At 37.3% G+C, this 12,741-nt stretch overlaps 1 protein-coding gene across 2 annotated transcripts in view; it reads right to left on the reverse strand.

Moving 5' to 3' along the window:
• The window catches only part of SPTLC3 (serine palmitoyltransferase long chain base subunit 3), a 156,617-nt gene that overhangs the window by 111,263 nt on the left and 32,613 nt on the right, over window positions 1-12,741 (reverse strand). For both annotated transcript variants that reach the window (XM_078056932.1, XM_036107222.2), the window contains exon 2: window positions 11,195-11,377. In XM_078056932.1, coding sequence (XP_077913058.1) covers window positions 11,195-11,311 — 117 coding nt within the window. In that variant the 5' untranslated portion in view covers window positions 11,312-11,377. The remainder of the gene's footprint in view (window positions 1-11,194; window positions 11,378-12,741) is intronic.

Raw genomic sequence — 12,741 nt, forward strand, 5'->3', positions numbered from 1 at the left:
ATGATCTACTGAGTACTGGTTAAATTTCACATCTCCGGTGATAAAGAGGAAAACCTCAAGTGTTTTCAGAGAAGGAAGAAAGGCAGTTTACATACAAGGGAATAAGAAATGGATTGCTTCAGACTTTTGTAGGTGACAATGGTAAAAAAAGATTATGAAGGAAAATGATTTTGAACTTAGAATCCTCTACTCAACCAAGCCAGCAATCAAATGAGAAAGCCACATAAAAACATTCCAATATATGTAAGGAGTCATGAGTTTAACTTCCACAGACCTTTTCTGTAATAATTGAGCATGTACCTCACAAAACAAACAATGAAATAACTAAGGAGGAAGAGGAGATGCCAGGAAAAGTAATGAGTGAACAAACTGATGGGCTATAGTTTAACCCAAGTAGTTTTATATATGAGGTATAAAGAAACAGAATCTAAAAATTAATAAACAAATGATATCCTGGAAAATGGGTATGTGGGTGAATGAAATATTATTAAATTCTTCTCCTGGTCTGGGGAAGACTCTCTTCACTAACTGTATCTAAATTCTTTATATATGTGTTAAATATTAAAAAAGGACCATTAAAAAAATAGCAGGGAGAAATGCTATATACAACTTCCTAACAGTGACAAGGAGAAAAAACATGCAGAACAAAGAAAATTCAATCAAATGTATCAAAGGTATTGAAAGGAAAAGTACTTAAAATTAAAAAAAAAAAAACCAGAAAATGTAAATATTAAATGTAAAGGCAGGAATAAGTTTAAACACATGAGTAATTAAAGTATTAGGTTTAACCATAAGGAGTTGCCAATGTTTGTTTTTGACCTACAAAAACAGCAATTTCCTTTTTTTTTTTTTTAAAGATTTTTATTTATTTATCTGACAGAGAGAGAGAGAGAGAGACAGGAGAGAGAGAACACAAGTAGGGGGAGTGGGAGAGGGAGAAGCAGGCCTCCCGCCGAGCAGGGAGCCCGATGCGGGGCTCGATCCCAGGACCCTGGGATCATGACCTGAGCCGAAGGCAGCCGCTCAACCGACTGAGCCACCCAGGCGCCCCAAAACAGCAATTTCCTCTGGTTCAAGAAAGTAATTGTTCATAGCTTATATTATTTTATTAAAACACAGAAGCTTTCATATTTGATTTAAAATAAATCTATATGCTGCGTATAAGAGGGCTATATTTTCTGAAAGTGATGAAGACTGAAATAAAGAGATGACTGGTGAAGAAAAAGCAGATGTATAAATATTCATATCAGACATGACAGAGTGCAAGGTAAAGTAAGATAAATGGAACAAATCCACCAAGAACTGTAAGAGCCATAACCCATGTATCTGACAGTTACACTGAAACACATAAGAAAAAGAAAAACTAACAAATCCATAATCACAGTGGAAGACATTAACACACATTTCTCAGAAATTTTAAGTGTGAGAAGACAAAAAATAAGTAAGTCTAGAGGATCCAAATTACATAGTTAGCAGGTTTGTTCTAACAGACTTAAAAAGACAATGTTCAGTTTTTCATGGCACGCATGGAAAATTACAAGAAATTCCAATACAACTATCTGAGAAGCTGTGGCAACTAAGGAGAGATATTCATTAAGGTGGTAGCCTTTGGAATTAAAATATGAAAATATCAATAGCTTTCAGATATGCCATCAATAACTAATTAGAATATGGGATAGAGAAAAAAGATAATATTCAAATAGTACCACCATCAAAAATTCATACCCAAATAATGATCGTAAAAGGAAATATAAGACCTTAGAATAAAGAAAATTATAAAATTTTATTAAAGGACATGAGAAATACCTAAATAAATAGAGAGACATATCATGTTTCTAAATGGGAAGACTAAATATTATTAAATGTCAAATTTTCCAAAGTTAACCTATACCTATAGATTTAATAATATATATTAACAATTAAAATGGTAACAGTTTCTTTAAAAAAATTCAATGCCTGACAAGCTAATGCTAAAGTGTACACAGAGAAAAAATCTTTAAGAATTACCTAAAAACTTCCAAATTTACCTAAAAAATAGACAGAGATCAGTAATTCAAATCAGTGGGTAAAAATTCAATTAATGATATTGAGACAATTTAAAACTCTCTTTTAAAAAAGAAAGTCCTCCTCACGTGAAAAGATGCTCAACATTACTCATCTTCAGGGAACTACAAATCAAAATCACAATGAGATACCACGTCACACCTGTCAGAATGGCTAAAATTAATGAGTCAGGAAACAGCAGATATTGGTGAGGATGTGGAGAAAGGGGAATCCTCCTACACTGTTGGTGGGAATGCAAACTGGGGCAGCCACTCTTGCAAACAGTATGGAGGTTCCTGAGAAAGTTAAAAATAGAACTATCCTATGACCCAGCAATTGCACTACCAGGTATTTACCCAAAAGATACAAAAATACTGATTTGAAGGGGCACATGCACCCCAATGTTTATAGCAGCATTATCAACAATAGCCAAATTATGGAAAGAGCCCAAATGTCCATTGATTGATGAATGGATAAAGAAGATGTGGTACACACACACACACACACACACACACAGGGATATTACTCAGTCATCAAAAAGAATGAAATCTTGCCATTTGCAATGGAGCTAGCATGTATTATGCTAAGCAAAATAAGTCAGTCAGAGTAAGACGTATACCATCCAATTCACTCATATGTGGAATTTAAGAAACAAAATAGATGGACATAGGGGAAGGGAAAAAAAGAGAGGAAGGCAAACCACAAGAGACTCAACTAGAGAATAAACTGAGGGTTGCTGGAGGGGAGGTGGGCAGGGGAGGAGCTAAAAGGGTGATGAGTATTAAGGATGGCACTTATGTTGAGCACTGAGCATTATATGTAAGTCATGAATCACTAAATTCTACTCCTGTAACTAATATTACACTATATGTTAACTAACTAGAATTTAAATAACTTTTTAAAGTCCTCCGACCTCACACAGCACATAGAAATAAGTTCTAAGTGAATTTATGAATTAATGCGTAAATACATCACAGATCATAAAAGTACTGAATGAAATTGTAGGAAAATTTGTTTTAACTTTAAGATGAAAAAAATGCCTTCCTAAACATGATGAACTGTCCCTCCCCAAAGAGCAAAAACTAACAATAAGGAAAACAAAAGAAAATGTCTGATACATACGATTTAAAAATTAAAAATGTAAATATGGATAAATAGAACATAGAAAAAATTAAAAGCCAAGAAACAGAATTAGAAAAATACCTAAAATTATTTAATAGACAAATTAGTCATAGATGGATATATAGAAAAAGCTCCTCTAAATCAGTGAGAAAAAAAAATTTAATAAAATCAAGAGCAAGAGATATGAATAGGCAATTCAAGAAGAGTAAGTATAAAGTACTAATAATCATATGAAAAGAAGCTCAGTCTCACTGTTAATCAGGAAAATGCAAATTAAGACAAGAACAAAAAATGTTCATCTATCAGCCTGGCAAAAGTAAAAAATATGTTGATCCTATCAATATATCAAGTACTAGTGAGGAAGCAAGCACTCCTAGGTACTGCTGACTGGAGTCTAGTTGGGCAAGCTTTTTTGAAAGGCAATTTGCCAATCTCTCATAAGTTGAAATACACATTCCTTGAACCCAGAAAGCCACTTCTAGGAATTATCTTGGAATAAATACATGTGCTGCTCATTGAAGAATTATTTGAAGTAATAAAATAATAAAAAATGATAATATAAATAATCATATACCCACATTATGAAATACCATCATGCAAAGTATTAAAAGGAACGAGATAAACTTGTACTGGCATGTAAAAATCTTCAGACATAGTTAGGTGAAAAAAAAAGTCAGTTACACAACAGTGTGAATGATACAATCCCATTTATGTTAAGGAAAAGACAGAATGGGTGCAAATGAACCTATGTGTAATTAAGTGCATGAAAAAGACAGGAAGGAGGCTTTTGCTTGTTATTTCCATAACAAAAAGGAAAGGAAAAAAAAGATACAGGTTTGAGAAGGGGCTCTTCATTAGTACTTGTCATAATCCACCTATATCACACATTGGCTTAGTAATAGTTGGTGTACATAGCAAAGCTCTACCTTATCAATATGGTTTCACTCATATGTGGAATATAAGGAATAGCGCAGAGGACCATAGGGGAAGGGAGGGAAACCTGAATGGGAAGAAATCAGAGAGGGAGACAAGCCATGAGAGACTCTGGACTCCAGGAGACAAACTGAGGATTCCAGAAGGGAGGGGGATGGGGGGAAGGGGTAACTGGGTGATGGGTATTGAGGGGGGCACGTGTTATGATGAGCACTGGGTGTTATATGCAACTAATTCATCGTTGAACACTACATCAAAAACTAATGATGCACTATATGTTGGCTAACTGAACAAAATATAAATAAATAAATAAATAAATAAATAATTGGTAGAATGAAAAAAAAATAATGAACTCTGCTTGCCTCCTATTTGTAGACTCCTTCTTGCAAAGGGAAGCAAAGTCTATATTGTAAAAGAACTAAAAAATGATTTAACTAACATTTTAATGACACAGCAGAAGTTATGTATGTGTGTGTAACATGTATATATATATATGTATATATACGTATTTATTTGGATGTTCGGATACATATATCCAGATAAATATTGACCTATGTGAGTATTCACTGTGTTAAGGCTGTGATCTGATTTTACTGATGGTCTTATTTCAAAAAATATTTCTAGAACTATGATTTTAGAGTTGTTGTTCCAACCTATGGCACATATTTTTCTGCTAGAAGCAATCGTGGAAAATATTCAGCCCTTGTGAGGGTGCATTTGTTTTTTAGAAGCGGCCAGGGGCTATTTGGAATGAAGTCTGGTTGGGGAGATTGGGGATTTCACTAGCCAGCAATTTCTGCTGCACTTAAAGCTATTGATTTCTTAGTAGATAGTTAAGTCAAAGAAGTGAGGGAGTGACCATTTGTACGCACAGGAAAGTTCAAGAAGCATTGTTCTAAAATACTGGCTTCTGACTTTCTGCATATGAGAATCACCTGGGAAGCTTTTATGAACCTGACCAAGGGTGCATCACCAATCAATTAAATTAGAATACTTGTGGGTAAAGCCCAGGTATTAGTAGCTTTTAAAACTTCTTTTTTTTTTTTTTAAGCTAGGAATACATTTATAGGAAACTCAAAAACAGGGAAACTTAACAATTCTTTTTTTTTTCTCTTTACTGTAGATGTTTATTTTTTTATTTTATTTTTTTAAATTTTAATATGTTATGTTAGTCACCATACAATACATCATTAGTTTTTGATGTGGTGATCCACGATCCATTGTTTTCGTATAACACCCAGCGCTCCAATGCAATACGTGCCCTCCTTAATACCTTAACCCATCCCCCCACCCCCACCCCTAAAACCCTGTTTGTTTCTCAGAGTCCATAGTCTCTCATGGTTCATCTCTCCCTCCGATTCCCCCCCCTTCATTTTTCCCTTCCTTCTCCTAATGTCCTCCATGCTATTCCTTATGTTCCACAGATAAGTGAAACCATATGATAATTGACTTTCTCTGCTTGACTTATTTCACTTAGCATAATCTCCTCCAGTCCCATCCATGTTGATGTAAAAGTTGGGTATTCATCCTTTCTGATGGCTGAGTAATATTCCATTGTATATATGGACTACATCTTCTTTATCCATTCGTCTGTTGAAGGGCATCTCGGCTCTTTCCACAGTTTGGCTATCGTGGACATTGCTGCTATGAACATTGGGGTGCATATGGCCCTCCTTTTCACTACATCTGTGTCTTTGGGGTAAATACCCAGGAGTGCAATTGCTGGGTCATAGGGTAGCTCTATTTTTAAATTTTTGAGGAACTTCCACACTGTTTTCCAAAGTGGCTGTACCAACTTGCATTCCCACCAACAGTGTAAGAGGGTTCCCCTTTCTCCACAACCTCTTTTAAAACTTCTTAGGTGAGTCCAATGTGCAGCATAGGCTGAGAATCACTGGTCTAATATTACCATCTCACAAGCTGCTGGCTAATATGTTAAGTTCCCAGGGAAACCCCAATGAAAGCTCTCTGAGTTTGGACTCACCCAGGTCCAAACAGGAAAACCAGTGCTTGGGCGATCTGTTTGCTTTGGACAAAACTCATACCCAGTGACCTTAATGGAACTCATCCTTCAAATTACTCAGAAGAAAGTCTCTCTGGATGAATCCTGCTATCATATCAGGATGCAAAATGTGGATGCAAAAGGGAAATTTTTAATTCATGCAAACGTTTGGACATTTGTCTTAAAATTCTTTACAGTTACAACTTGCTGAACCCTCTTTGTTTCACGTGGGAGTAAAAATCTCTGGGGATGGGCCAGAAATGTCTGGGATGTACTTGTAGGGGAGCTACAGGGACTCTCTGGATCTAGTGTGAACACGGAATTGCACTGCAATGTTTTCTAACAGGCTGGTACCCTGTGGAGCAGGTCTTGCTGAACCTGTTATCAAACCATAGGGATTGAGAAATGCGGCTGTGCTTGAAGTTTTTCAAGTATCTGATGATGCTTGACATTCATTTGATGATTATATTTGCTGACACCTTCTTCTGGATTTTACAAAGTTAAGTCATTGCATCATTGAGAAAGTGATTTATCTAGGGGTCTTTAACGAATTGCAATTCATCAGCGCAGTGGCCTTTGATTTTAAATAAAAGATACATGGGTCCCCAAAATTAAGAGTTAAAAGAATTTAAGCAAGAATATTTAAACCTTGTACCTGTCTGTATTGTCCTATTCTTTGTCAGTGTCTTCTGATTGTTAGTGGAGTCTATCTGATGTGCCAGATATCCTGGGCTGTGATTTGTTTTTCAGTGCTCTTCTGGAGCAAGGTTTTGATTTTTTTTTTCTTTTCACTTAGTTTATACTAAGTGAATCAGTAATACTAAGTGAATCAGTAACCAAGTGATCTAGATAAAAGGATTGTCAGAGCCTTTATGTTTTGGAGTCAGCTTCAGGGTGTTTGGGCTAGAAATCAAAAAGAAGAAGAATGCAAAAAGATTTTAAATTCGGGGCAACACTTTAGTTTGAATGGATGGTTTGATATGAGACGAGTCATCCCAGTGAGGGAGAAAATAGGGAAACTGGGTTAATAAACTCTTGTATTTGATTAAAACAAGAAAGAAATGAGGAGAGGGGCATGTCAATTAGCTTGACTACAACAATCATTTTGCTCTGCATATTTTTATCAAAATATCATTTCTTTACACTTAAATATATACAACTTTTTTTTTTTTTTTTTTAGATTTATTTATTTGACAGAGAGAGATAGCAAGAGAAGGAACACAAGCAGGGGGAGTGGGAGAGGGAGAAGCAGGCTTCCCACAGCGCAGGGAGCCCGATGTGGGGCTCGATCCCAGGACCCTGGGACCATGACCTGAGCCGAAGGCAGCCGCTTAACGACTGAGCCACCCAGGCGCCCCAAATATATACAACTTTTATTAAAAATAAAAAGAATGCACACAGAGTAGAAGAGTGTAGTCAGAATCAGGCATATCTTTATGATCTTTTTGAAAAACATAATTGCTATTCTCCGCCACCATCTTATGGATGTGCTTTTTTTCCTGGTGTTATTTTGCTCTTGGCTGGTTTGTCTTAAGGGACGATTCATTCTGCTCTCTCAGTGACCAGCTTTTAGAATAGAATATAATGCTCATTTCTGCTAGGAGAACCAGGAGTCATTGGAAAGCAGCATGTTTCCAGCAAGAGACTTCAAGATGTGCCTCAAGTAGCTTATTAACACAAAGCAAGGATACTATCAGAAGTACAGGGCTGGGGAAAAATAGTAAAAGGCTAAAGGTCAGCCTGAAGGTAGGGTTTCTAGTGACCAAGTCCCATCAAAAAGAATATAGTGACTGCAGCCATTGCAATTTATTAAAACCAGTTACCCTGAAAGGCTATAAATGCCTAAAGGGGCTCAAAAGGAAGGAACATATAATAAAAAGTGTGCCATGTGAAAAGTATGACCACCAAGGTGAGTCAATTGACTGATGCTCTCTACCTCACAGAGATCAAACAGGAGGGAAATCATTTATTTTGTAAAGAAATACAGGGCATTGATTTATTTGATGCAATGTCTTCTTCCTGGGAGATGGTTCGAGCAGTGCTTGCAGCCCTGATGACAGGTGTTGCAATCCAGGCTGCTCGCCCTCACTGTATCCCATTGTTCGGGACTAGGCACCCATTCCCCCAGTGCCGGGAGTATTGGAGACAGACAGCTTGCTAAAGGGAGCTGCCTAATTCGGGATCACATCCCTCTATGGTGGTAATCCCCATCTATCATCGCTGGAGGCTCCACACCCTGCCATCTGTGAGGAATGCTTCTGAAGGGCTCTCCTATCTCCAGAGCTCCCTGTGGGATCCACTGAGGCCTTGGCTGGGACTGCATCACAGCTCACCTGTCTCATCTTGCTCCCTTTGCTCCCTGGCAGGTGTATGGGTGTTGCTTCCAGGAGCACACCACAGAAACCTTTCTGCCCTCACGCCTCCATCTCAGAATCTGTATCCCTGGGAACCAATTTGCCTGTATATAAATATGTTCTGCTTGAAATGTAAGAAATGCTTTGGAAAGACCAAAGTGACTAGCCCTGCTGGTTGCTAGAGCAAAAATATTGGCACAGGGTAGAAAATAGATGGCAGAGCTGAAGCCTAAGCCTGCTAAGGGATGCCACACCTGAGAAATTTACATTTGACTCACCCTCTGTCCCAGTAAATATTCTAAAATGTGCTGATCTATTGTGCATCGGTTACCTACACTTGGGGAGCAGGCAGATTGGTGATAAGAACTTCTAGAACAGACCGGCTGGTGTCAGGGAGGGGCTGTGGGGATCCTCGTGAGAATGGCCAAGAAGAACTTGCTTTTCTTATCCTAATCTCCCATTTCATTATCAGCTCCTACTAGATTCAACTGTTTCTATATCCTTTGCCATTTACAGACCTGTACATCCTCAAAACTATATCTGTGCACATATTTTTGCTAATATAAAACTTTGCCATTGTGATGGGTGTGCCACCACCATTCTCATGTCTGACCAAAGTAGAAAGTTGGGATTACCCTGGTTTCTTCCCTTTATCTTATTTTCTATATCTACCTCCTAAATATCTCTATAATTCCCTTTTCTTCATTCCATCTACCTCTTCACCAGTTTAAGGACAAATATCTCTTTCCTAAACTATTTTAAGGCTTTTTAAATTGTCACTTTGCTTCTAGTCTTGAATTGGAATTCCATCTCTTACATCTGTTAAATTCTCTGAAGTTCTTCATTCTTGTCTCTCCCTTCCTCTTTTTTCCCTATAGACCTTCCTTGGGAGATCTCATCTACTTCTGTGGCTTTGATTAATGTTGATATGCTTAAGATATGCTACAGATGACACAGTATTCATCTGGGACTTTTCTCCAGGAGTCAAGACCTTTATATCTGCCAATTCTCAATGTGTCAAAAAACGAACTGACCATTTTCCCCTCCAACTGGCTCTTCCTCCTCTATTCCCCATTTCTTTTTTTTTTAAAGATTTTATTTATTTATTTGACAGAGACAGAGACAGAGACAGCGAGAGCTGGAACACAAGCAGGGGGAGTGCGAGAGGGAGAAGCAGGCTTCCCGCTGAGCAGGGAGCCCGATGTGGGGCTCGATCCCAGGACCCTGGGATCATGACCTGAGCCGAAGGCAGCCGCTTAACGACTGAGCCACCCAGGCGCCCCTCTATTCCCCATTTCAATGAATGTCACAACCTTCTTCCTGCCCAACTGCCCAAGGCATAGACCTGGGTGTGATCTTTGATTTGTCTATCTCCCTAATTCCCCAAGTCAAGCCAATCATTCTTAATTCCATCTTCTTTAACATCTTTTGGCCTTATCTCTTACTACCACCCCTATTATAACTATCCTGGATTTACCGCAAGGTCTCATCTAGTTTTTTTAATTTTTAAGCTGGATTTCTGCAGCAGTCTCTTAACTGGTTTTTTGGTCTGTGCTGTCCTGCAATCCCTTTTTCATAGGCCAGTGAACATGGTCTTTCTAATTTACAAATCTGCATTCCTCTGCCTGAATTCCTTCAATGCCTACCCATTGTTCTTATAATAAATATCTTTGGCTTATAAACACCCATTATAGTCTGGTCCCTACTTGCCTCTCAAACAATCTTTCTCCCCACATACTCCCACTGTCACTCACAATAGTCCAGTCATTGGAATTCCTTGGTTTCTTGAATGTACAATGCTTTCTCTTACCTCTTTCACACCATGTTTTCTTTCCCTATGTTCTTTGCTTAGATGTGTTCAAGGCTCCATCATGTGGAATGATCCATGTCCATAATCATCATAGTATTTCAAAGCAATTTTTAGAAAAAAGGAATTCAGGGCATCATATATCATACGAACCAATTCAGAGAATTTGTTAGGAAAATGCAGGCTCTTTACAGATCCCTGAATATTTTCTAGGTTGTCCTCGTAGCTCTATGTGAAAAGAGGATGATGTAGACTTTTGTGGGTTAACTATCAAAAGTACCTAGATTAGTGGTTCTAAATTGGCGTTTTTTGTACTTCATGACACCATTTGACAATGTCTGGAGAAATGTTTGATTGTCACAAGTGTGTGGTAGAATGCTAATTCATTGATATGAATAGAGGTCAGGGGTGCTGTTAAAAACCCTACAATGCACAGGGCAGCCTTCTACATCAAAGAATTATCCAATCCAAAATGTCAATTTTACCAAAGTTGAGAAACCATGACCTAACTGAAATTAAAATTTCATATTTCACTCAGGCACACTTTTCTAGAACATAAACAATATTAATCCTACAACAAGAAGACCAGAGTCCAGTCCTATCCAAAAACCTTTGTTCTTATATTTTGATTTTTTTCATCTTTAAAATGGTAATTTAATACCTGTCTCATGGGATTGTTATGAAAATTAAATATGATGATGTATGAGAAAACCCTTAGTTCAGTGTCTGGAGAATAGTAGTTGCTCAATAAAATCTTTGTTTAAAAAAACAAAGTGTGACACATGGAGGATGGAGTTTATGGGGTGGAGATGAATAGAATTTATCCTGAGTGGTTCCTGAGTGCCTCACTCTTTTTTAGGATCTGTACACTTCTGAGAACACTTAAGAGAAGAATATGCATTGACAAAGATCCAAGGAGGTACACATACATACTTTTTGTTCTTCTCGCTCTATGGCTGCGTTACACTTTTCTATCCCGCAGCTCCTCAAAAAGTCTCTGAGATAGCCAAATAGGGTTCCAAGTCCATATCCCAAGTAAGTGAAAACCATAACGTGAAGAGGTGCTTCCTCAAAGGATTCAACAATTGGCTTGTAAAAATGTGGCCTCCCATTTTGCTGAAAATGCAAAAGAAAATAGAAGGTTAGTTCTCTTCCATTACAATAAAATATATATCTAAAATTTTTGACTTTGAACATTTTAACTTTCAAAGGACATGTTTAGGATCATAAAAAGTGCTTAAAGAAAAGTGGAAGTTGATCATGAAAAAGGGTAATCAGAAAGGTACATTTTATTTTACAACCCCCTAATAAAATAATTGATTCAGGCAAAAATTCTCAACAGATGCTAAATCCAGTAAGTGAAAAGTTAATGAGGAATACAGTTTTTGCAAGATGCCAAAGTATCACCCCATCGGTTACTCCCTGATCACAAATCTGAGGTTACTACCTTGACCGGGTGATCAAATTCCATTACCAATGTTGGAACAAGACCATCTGTGCTCTTATCATAATGTAATATTCAATACACTAATGATGCATTTAACCTGAATTTAGTCAAGTTTTTATATATAACTTCCGTTTCACAAGAAACATCAAGATAAGGGGATGTGGCAAATGACTTCATGAGGAAACAATCAGATAATCCACAATGTGCACAGCAAAGGAAATTATCAACAAAATGAAAAGGCAACCGATGGAATGGGAGGAAATATTTGCAAACCAAATATATGATAAGTGGTTAATATCTAAAATAAAGAACTCATACAACTAAAAACCCCTTATATAACCTGACTTAAAAATGGCCAAGGTCCTGAATAGACATTTTCCCAAAGAAGACCTACAAATGGCCAATAGGTATATGAAAAGGTACTCAACATCACTAATCATCAGGGAAATGCAAATGAAAACCACAATGAGATACCACCTAACACGTATTAGGGTGTGGTTACTATCGAAAAGGTAAATGATAACAAGTGTGGGTGAGGATGTTGAGAAAAGGCAACCCTTGTACACTGTTGGTGGGAATATAAGTTCGTACAACCATTATGAAAATGTACAACCCATATGAGGTTTCTCAAAAAATTAAAAAAAATAGAAATAACATATGATCCAGCCATCCCAGTTCTGGGTATATATCCACAGGAAATGAAATCAGTGTCTTGAAGAGATATCTGTACCTCCAAGTTCATTGCATCATTATTTATAATAACCAAGATACAGAAATAATCTAACTGTCTGTAGATGGATGAATGGATAAAGAATATAAAATATTGTAGAATATTATTTAACCACAAAAAAGAAGGAAATCCTGCCGTTTGTAACCACACAAATGAATCTGGACTACATTATGCTAAATGAAATAAACCAGGCACAGAAAGACAAATACTGCATGATCTTACTTATATGTGGAATCTAAGAAAGCTGAACTCACAGAAGCAGAGAGTAGAATGGTGGTTACCAGGGACAGGAAATAGGGGAAA

The sequence above is a fragment of the Halichoerus grypus genome, chromosome 10, assembly GCF_964656455.1.
Source record: "Halichoerus grypus chromosome 10, mHalGry1.hap1.1, whole genome shotgun sequence".
Classification (NCBI taxonomy): Eukaryota; Metazoa; Chordata; class Mammalia; order Carnivora; family Phocidae; genus Halichoerus; species Halichoerus grypus.